The 8784-nt window shown below is 35.2% G+C and overlaps 2 protein-coding genes across 2 annotated transcripts in view; both read left to right on the forward strand.

Annotated features, from left to right (window-relative positions):
* Nucleotides 1–877, forward strand: part of LOC110018180 (4'-phosphopantetheinyl transferase HetI-like) — a 39068-nt gene extending 38191 nt beyond the window's left edge. The window contains exons 7-9 of the mRNA XM_020715407.1: nucleotides 101–172; nucleotides 297–423; nucleotides 501–877. Of these exons, the coding sequence (XP_020571066.1) occupies nucleotides 101–172; nucleotides 297–423; nucleotides 501–625 (324 nt within the window). The 3' untranslated portion in view covers nucleotides 626–877. The remainder of the gene's footprint in view (nucleotides 1–100; nucleotides 173–296; nucleotides 424–500) is intronic.
* A 7627-nt stretch (nucleotides 878–8504) lies between these two features.
* The window catches only part of LOC110018214 (pentatricopeptide repeat-containing protein At4g21065-like), a 2060-nt gene continuing 1780 nt past the window's right edge, over nucleotides 8505–8784 (forward strand). Inside the window, exon 1 of the mRNA XM_020715461.1 lies at nucleotides 8505–8779. Coding sequence (XP_020571120.1) covers nucleotides 8524–8779 — 256 coding nt within the window. The 5' untranslated portion in view covers nucleotides 8505–8523. The remainder of the gene's footprint in view (nucleotides 8780–8784) is intronic.

An 8784-nucleotide genomic window follows, 5' to 3' on the forward strand; every position in this document is an offset into this window, starting at 1 on the left:
ATATTTGCTGCATACACAATAAAAGCTACTGTTTTTCTATCAAGCCGAAATATTTTGAGTCAAGTGAAAGCTTTGGTGATAACTCAGGTCAAAATTTCAGGAAGCATATGTTAAAGCTCTTGGAAGGGGATTCTCAGCTGCACCTTTCAGAAACTTTACAGTACGGCACCAGGTAAAAGATGGCTTGCAAATTGAAACACCCAGTTTCAATATAGGCTATCACCTCAGCTCCCTCAATAAAAGCCTTTGATTATTCTGGAATTTCAAACCAAATTAACCTTATTTACGGTTTGTAGGCATCCAAAATTGCAGTTGAAGTTCACTCTGATTCTGAAAACCTCACTGAAAATTGGCAATTTGCCCTTCTTGAATCACCTCATCATTACGCTTCCATTTGCACAGAAAAGAAGGGTGAAAAGGAAGGTTTGTGTATCCCCTGTCAATTTTTATTATAGTCTCAAGTTTCTTCTCTACATTTTTGTGACCCACATGTTTTTTAGGTGATGGAAATGAATCAATAAAGTTGAAAGTATTGAAGACTATTCCTTTTGTAGAAGATGAGTGTATTTTAGAAAATGATACAATTGAGGTTGTCACTGGTGCCGTTTGGTCTCGGCTATCCTGACGCTATTTTTTCTCCATATTTTTACAGTTTCAAATAAATAAGATAAAATTTTTGAAAGTATCCTTTCTCAGTTGTCATATATGGGTTACTAAAGTGACGTTAGAATGATTATATATGTCATTTTGTTGTACTAGACTGATATATATTAGAAAATTCATAGATTACCTTTCAAAATCTTCAGTTGCATCTGTCAACCAAACACGTAGCCGTTCCAAAGTTTTCCTCCTAATATTTTGTATTTTATAAAGCTGTATAAACTACTATGAATGTAAATTGGGCCATTCGATGTTTCTGTTCCAATCTATTCTTTGACCAATCTAATTGGTTCTCTATTGCAAAAATAGACCACCATAAAATTTAGCTACAAGCAGGAAGCGAGCTGAAGTGAATTCAGTTCTTATAATTTTCAAGCTAGACTTGCCCATCACTATCCACTGAATTCCAGCGGTGACAAAGAAATGTGAGTTGATAGGCTTAGTTAAGCCTTTGAGAGTTTCTCAGACATGGATTTCTTCAATAATGGTTTTTAAGGTTTAATATTTCTTAATTAATCATATTGAAGTATTTTCCTTAGACTTAATGATGAATTCGATGCATTGCAACTGTGTTTGATTTTCTTCCATTGATGTCTGGGCTGAGATTAGTGTTTTACGCGTGTTAAATGGGGTTGAGAAGTGCTCCAGCATCATCTCGGCCGCAAATCTAACCTGATACAAATGATTCACAGCTGGTGAACCGAGAGCTACAGAAGTGGTCCTATCAACTTACATTGTTTCACATATCAAGGTTTAAATGTAAATGTAGGATGTGATGCATAAGATCACGCACAGCCTAAATTAGTCAAAATTTCATCTCTTTTGATGAAAACTTGGAAACATGCAAATTTGAACGGAGTTATAATTTAATGGTGGTCTAAATTAAAGGGATTAAATGAGATTTTTAAACCATCGAACATTGTAATTCTATTGAATTCACACAACAATTAGAAAGTCAATAATGCTCGCAAACTAATTCTGAATTATGCAGAAAAAAAATATTAAGCAAGGTAAGAGGCTTCTAGTGGATATAATCATCTATTTCCTTCTCAAAGTCGACCATTTTTTGAGTCCCTAATCACGGCTTAAATCTTACCAGGAAGGCTGTTTAAATGAAGACACTTGTAACACTTGGGGTTCTTTAACTTGCATAAAAAGGTATATTCCCTTTTAAAAGGATGTTGGTATTTTCTGCTGTAATGATAAAGATTTGAGTGTTATGCGTGTTAATATAGATGTTTTGGTGTTAGATATATTAACACATAAGAGTTGTTTGGTATGTACGCAAATGCTGCACTTCTTATTAATTAAAAATCGAGCTGTGAAATTAATGCATTTATTCATAGCTTCTAGATAAGTCTTATTTAATCAAATCTAGATCAGACAGTCAAACTAAATTTCTGGTGAAAATTATGTTTACTTCCCAATCAATTTGTTCAAATCAAATAAGCCCATATGTACGTCTGAAATTTAATGAACAAGATTGTTAAGTCATAATTTGATCGCATAAATGGTTGCCATATTCCACATAAAAAGTATAAATTTAGGTGAAAGATTTAAATTACTTTAAATTAGTGTTAAATGTGTTTCAACCATGCATTCATATAGTCAATGGTAAGAATAAAATGAAATTTTAACAATTATACAAATATTTCTGTTAAACGAAGCGTAAGACCGATTTGATGTCAATTTTATTTTATTTTATTTTTATTTTTTGTTTTAATTTAGTTTTGTTTTTATGGACATAGTTGTTCATCCCCTTTTTAATACATAAATTAAAGGTTGTCTTGCCCTTCGGGACCTTACTAATATTACGACCAAGTATTAGCTTAGGAGGAGACATGAAATAATTTCAAGCCTATGCCATAAGTATCATACCCGAAGTAAAAAAAAGTTAATGAACTTATTTTCACGCCTTGTCTTAAACCTAAATTCAACCAAACATTTAAAAAAAAAAAAAGAAAATTAAATCCAATGCTCTGTTAAATCGAGTTTTCACGCCTTGTCTTTTCTTCCAGTGTTCCGTCTCTTTCACAATGAAAATCCAGATCAGTAAATCCGATTGTGAGGTAGATTTAAGATTTTCTTTGGCTGTCGCTCGCAAGGTCATCATTGTTGCACGGAGTATCAGATTTACTGAATTTGATAAGTCCTATTTAATGCTAATTCAAGTTGCAGCCAAGCACCCCTTAAATTAGTAGTTTATGGGTATGAGGACATTAACGAGGTAAGTGGAGCTAAATTTGTCATATATATATATATATATATATATATATATGACTAATGCAGATCTACTAGAGCTCAAGAGTCTTATGGATGATACTTTTGTTACTACGGGTAATGGTCAGCATCTTACCAATCTGCTAGCTGGATCCCTACCGAGAACTAGAGCCAGAGGCAAGTCTAGATTGGGATGACCCACACTTTTTCAGCGACTGGGTGGTTTTTTTTATTTTTTTCTTTTATTTCTATATGTCTATATGTACCCATCGTTTACTTTTTTTTTTATGTGTGTTGTACCGTATGGGGTCATTAAATTCATTATCCACACTTTCGAGCTTTGTGGCCTCATGGATTGGTGTGGGAAGCATGAGGACACCGAAGAGAAGATTGATCAATGTGTTGTGATCCTGATTTTGATCCACTAACTTAGGTTCAATTGGATTGGATCAAAAGGCATGTCCTTAGATTGCATTGTTTAAAGGTTAACCCACTTAGATGACTTGAGGTAAGGGTTTGCACAAATTTATCTTCCCAATGTCGGAGCCAATTGAGTGAATTTGGTTCATCGGATTGCTAAGTCTTTAAATTGCATAAGCTCTTTAAAGTTTTCTTTTTTGTTGGTCAAGTTGATCTATGCCGTGATGTTGTCTGGTTCAACAACAACAATAACAAGCCCTTTTTATCCCACTAAGTGGGTTGGCTACATGAATCCTTTTTCTCCAATGTGTCCTATTGATATCATATTTTCATTTAATTCTCATATTTTCATTTAATTCTAATAAATTAAGGTAATTTTTATACACTATGCCCTAGTCTTTTTAGGTTTACATCTATCTTTTTTAACAAACGTCAAATCTAAAACTTGTACTCTCCTAACCAGATTATCATATGTTTTACATTAATGTGATTTAACCATCTAAGATGACTCTCTCTAATCTTGTCTGCCACTAGAGCTACACCAACCCTTTCACATATACATTCATTTTGCATTTTGTCTCTGTGTCAAGCCACTCATCCACCTATGCATTCTCATCTCAGCAACACTTAACTATAATAACTCCAATGTGCAAAACTGAGGATTCACAAAACTTAGAATTAACTTGAGTTAACTTCATAGCTTTGCTTCGCGGCATAGTAATTAAGGGATCCACCAAGACTGAAGCAAAGGGGATTTGTAACAATTTATACAATAGGTCCAATGGCTTGGAGATGCCAAAATGAGAAAGTGCAGCAGCTAAAAACTTTCCAATAGACTGTATATGTGGAGGTCTAGAAGAAGATCCAAATGCTATCAATGATTTTAGCTTTCTATTTAATAAATAATAAGTTTATTATTTTACTAATTATATATTAATTATGATTTGTTTATCATATCATAATATTATAACATTTAAAACACTATTTAGTTCAGCCAGAAAAAAAGCATGAAAGTAGAACATAACTGGAAGAAGATATGAAAGAAGAAGCAGCAGCACATCAGCACTGATTTATACAAGAGAGAAACTAAAACTGTGATTTGCTAATCTTCTTGGATATCTTTTGTTTGCTTGTAAATGGAAAGCCTTTTTTTTAAGAAAATTTAATTTCATTTTGGCTCATTGTAGGTGTAAAATGGAATTCATTACATTTGAAGGGATCTTGAAAATGTTTTTAGAGCTTAAAATTATTGTAGATTTCTAGCAACATACAACCAAAGTATAAAATTAGAAAAAATTATTATTGTATGAATGAATTTTTTATCACCTCAAGCATCGAAATGGGGTCCTCGATTCAATTGCTTGACGTCATAGAAGAATAGAGATCTACCAATAATAGAAGAAATATACATTATTCTGCTCTTGCTAGTTTCAACTGATCTAACGTTGAATATAATTTTGGTATTAGTAGATCTGGTGGCAGAGAATGCAATTTTCTCTAAGGGAATCCACCATAGTTGAATGAGTTTTCATGGGTCGACTGTCGTTGCTTATGGAACTGAACCTGGGTGATCTATCCATGACCATGATGAAGCTTGGGTGAAATTAAGTCGAGGTGTTAACTGACTAATGTTGAAGAAGCAACAGATGAGTTGTGATTAGGGTTGAAATGCCAATCGAAACCATAACTAGCTAGTTCTACTTGAAATGCGTTGAGGTCGACTAGTGAGACGATGGGTAATAAGCTTAATTTTCAAGGGAAACAACTCGGATCATCAACTAAGCCCCTTAAATGACCATTAAATGATAAAGAAGGTAGGGGTGCAGAGAAAACCAAGAGGTTTGCCTAGAAGCACCAACCATTGAAGCTAGCATAATAACTCACCGATCTAACACTATTGCACCGAAGATGAATGGGGCTAAACGATTTATCGAAGCTGTGAGATATAAAAATGCATCGGTAGGAGAGCGTTTCGCCTTAGAGGGAAGCAACCGCGCAAGCAGGTGTGGATGAAGGAAAAGTGAGAATGTCGGCTTGAGTAATGCAAACATTGGTGAGAGTCCAATGCCCTCAAAACATAAGGGTTCCTCCACAAGGTTCTTCCATGGAGGGTGAGCGAGGGCCTAAGATCAGGCCGAAAGGCGTGAATATTCCTGAACTAACCCCGCGAACAGAGGAGGCGAGGTTAGCCGAATGATGATTATCGATTCAAGGGCCCAATGCCACCTTGTTTTTCAGGATAAGAAAATAAGGGGTATTGAAAATGCCTTGATCACATGTTTGCTTCCGGGCGCTACGACACTGAAGTAACTTATGTCGTGCTCTCAGGAAGAGCTCGAACGACCTTCAACAAGAGGGTACATGTACTGAAATCGACACAGGTGAACAAGTAGAGAATATCTATTGGCAAGAAGCAACTTTCTGTAAGGAACTCAATAAAAAAAGGCCAACAAATTTTGGATAGGGGCCTCAAAAAGGGGGTTGCAGTGACCAGGCCCAGCTAATTGTTCACCAAAAACACATGTCTTCGTAAAGTCGTGTGACAATGTATGGGGGTTGACAATGGAAGGTCAAGGAAGTTGGTGATCTGATGACAGAAGATCTAACGACCAAAGCCGTAGTGAATGGCAATCGTAACTACAACGATCTTAAGATAGCAAAATTCCTTGTGAGGTAAGTTCCGATCGACACGAAAAGCGCAATGATCTTGACACTATCTCAGAGAAAGGATCAATAATATAGACATGTTCGTGATAACGTGAACTACCTGCACCTAGACATAAAACCTTATGAAGCTTTATTGTTCCCTGGAATTGGCTTTTGCTTTTTCCTGTGTAGCTTAAGTGGAGTGAGATACCACTCAGTAGAGCTAACATTGTGTCAAAACCTACGACCAAGGGATGGTCTCAAGTAGACGGTTTCTTTGGGGTGCGAGCCTCCAAAAAGGTAACAGAGGCGCAAAAAGGTTTTTTCAGGCCAGATGGAAATCGGACCTCGAGTTCAAGCGCATAAGGGAGCTTGACTACAAGACCTACCCATCGAGCAAGGATGAAAGTCGACCTTAGTGATCCGACAATGTTGAATGTATGGTCCCTCACTCATCATGAGTTTGCATGGGAGGTAAGATTTGGCGCCTCAACGTTGGTTCTTCGTCACCTGGAACTGTAGTATGTTCCAAGGGTTGGGTTGTTCACCCATTAAAGCGGTACGCGACTGGGTTTAGAATGTTGTGAGAAAGTTCAATCATATTGATTATTTTATGTACTATTTAATTTCTTATGTATTTTTGTTCAAATACATATTCATTGTAATGAATCATAACTATGGAACACGATTCTTAATAAATTGATTCCAAAATAGCATATCCAATTTAGGAGAATCCCACATAAGCTACAAATGTAGAATTCATGCATTGGTCTTGCAATTTTGAACTTTTTCTAATATGTAAATAAATTGCAAATATTGTTCAAGCAATAAATGCCAAAGTTTCCTTGGGTTCTCAATTCCAATATGAATCACATGCTCCATTAGGCCATACTGCTCCAAAGTATGCCTATGATTAAAAAGGTAGATCCTAAACTAATGACAAGATAACTCCAAAATTCAAAATGCTGAATTGATATTTTTAAAATTTTTGAAATGAAAGAAAATGAGTTTCCTTCCACTTTAAAAAAAAAAAAAATCTTGTTTTTAAATATATATATATATATATATATATATATTTGAATTGTAATTACTATAAGAGCTAACGATAATAACAATCTATACGAAATAGCTACATAGCTCAACATTTATCATTAACCATTGAGATTGTAGGGCAAGTACTAATATTGTGGGTTGATGCATTTTAGTTGAAAGGCGTGATGTGGAAAAATCTTAGGGGATTAATTCTTTAGAAGGACTGAATGTTTTAGATATCTCGGCTCTATTGTTCAAAGTGATGGTGATATAGATGAGGATGTTATTAGTAGAATTCAAGTTGGATGGTTGAAGTGGACGAATGTTTTCGGTCTATTGTGTGATAGAAAGGTACCACTTAAATTTAAAGGAATTTTTTATAAAATTGTGTTGAGACCTACAATGCTTTATGGCGCAGAATGTTGGCCTATAGAAGCGAAACATAAAACTAAGTTAAGTGTTGCGGAGATGAGAAAGCTTAGGTGGATGAGTGGCTTTACACTTGGAGACAAAATGCAAAATGAATATCTCCTTGAAAGGGTTGGTGCAATTCCAATGAGCAATAAGATTAGAGAGTCGCATTAGATGGTATGGCCACGTTAAACATCAACCATCTGATGAGACCCACTTAGGAGATTATATATTTTGATTTGATTTATGTTAAGAAAAGTAGAGGTAGCACTAAAAAGATTTGGGCATGTTGTATAAAAAAAATGATCCTAATTTATTAGAATTAAATAAAAATATAATAATATGGGGACCAACTTGATTATATTATTGATATTTCAATCGTATTTATTATGGAATTATAAATTTTCTAGATTTATTTTGAGAAGTTCAGATAATATGTGGCTCTCAATAATATTAGTTTGGTATCATGATTTATCAAAATATTGGAGCGAATGACTTTCACATAAATGCACATTATAAATAAATAATAACATGTTGAATGTGTCGTTTTCATAGTAATACATCTTAATTTCAATTTAGAACCCATCAGAAAATTGTGCGCTAGACCTCTTAAAGTCGATCAACAATATTTTTTCAAACAAGTCTCGATCAGCGACAAAAATATTACATCAGGAGTTTCAATACATAATTACATCAGGACTTCAATAAAAACGTGTCATGTGTCCGGATAAGGCAGATCATACATTAAAATATAGATTTTTTTTATTTATTTAACGGGTCTTTCATATGACGTGACACATTTTCATTGGAGTGCTATTACAATTATATATTAGGACTTCTAATCTAATATTTTTTCCAATTAAGGGGTCCGATCGTTCACAAGGAAGCTAAGCCTAAGATCGGTTAAGATTGCACGGTCTGGTCTAACTTATCAAAACTTTGATTTTGATTAAATTATATTCAACATATATAATAATTAGTTTATCTGAAAACAGAAGCACTTTGATCAAACATTAAAACATAAATCTCATAATGATTAAAAAAAATCAAATTGATCTTTAATTAAATTCATAAATTAATTCAGAAGTTATTGAACTTTATTATTAATCCCCATCCCTCCCATGCAGGTGGAGGATGATGAGTCCCTCCCTTCAGTTGGCAATAACAATCCAACCACCATCATCATCCCCAATCCCCATCCGCGCCACCGAGCAACAATGCCTCTCCCTCCTCCATTCCACCTCCTCCCTCCCCAAACTCCTCCAAGCCCTCACCTTTCTGCTCAAATCCGGCCTCCACTCCAACATCCTCATCCTCACACGTTTCGCCGCCGCAGCTTCCTTTCTCGGCCCCTCCGCCACCGCCGCCGCCGCCGCCCTCCTCTTCTCCCCTTCT

This window comes from Phalaenopsis equestris, unplaced genomic scaffold, assembly GCF_001263595.1.
Source record: "Phalaenopsis equestris unplaced genomic scaffold, ASM126359v1 Scaffold000006, whole genome shotgun sequence".
Taxonomy (NCBI): domain Eukaryota; kingdom Viridiplantae; phylum Streptophyta; class Magnoliopsida; order Asparagales; family Orchidaceae; genus Phalaenopsis; species Phalaenopsis equestris.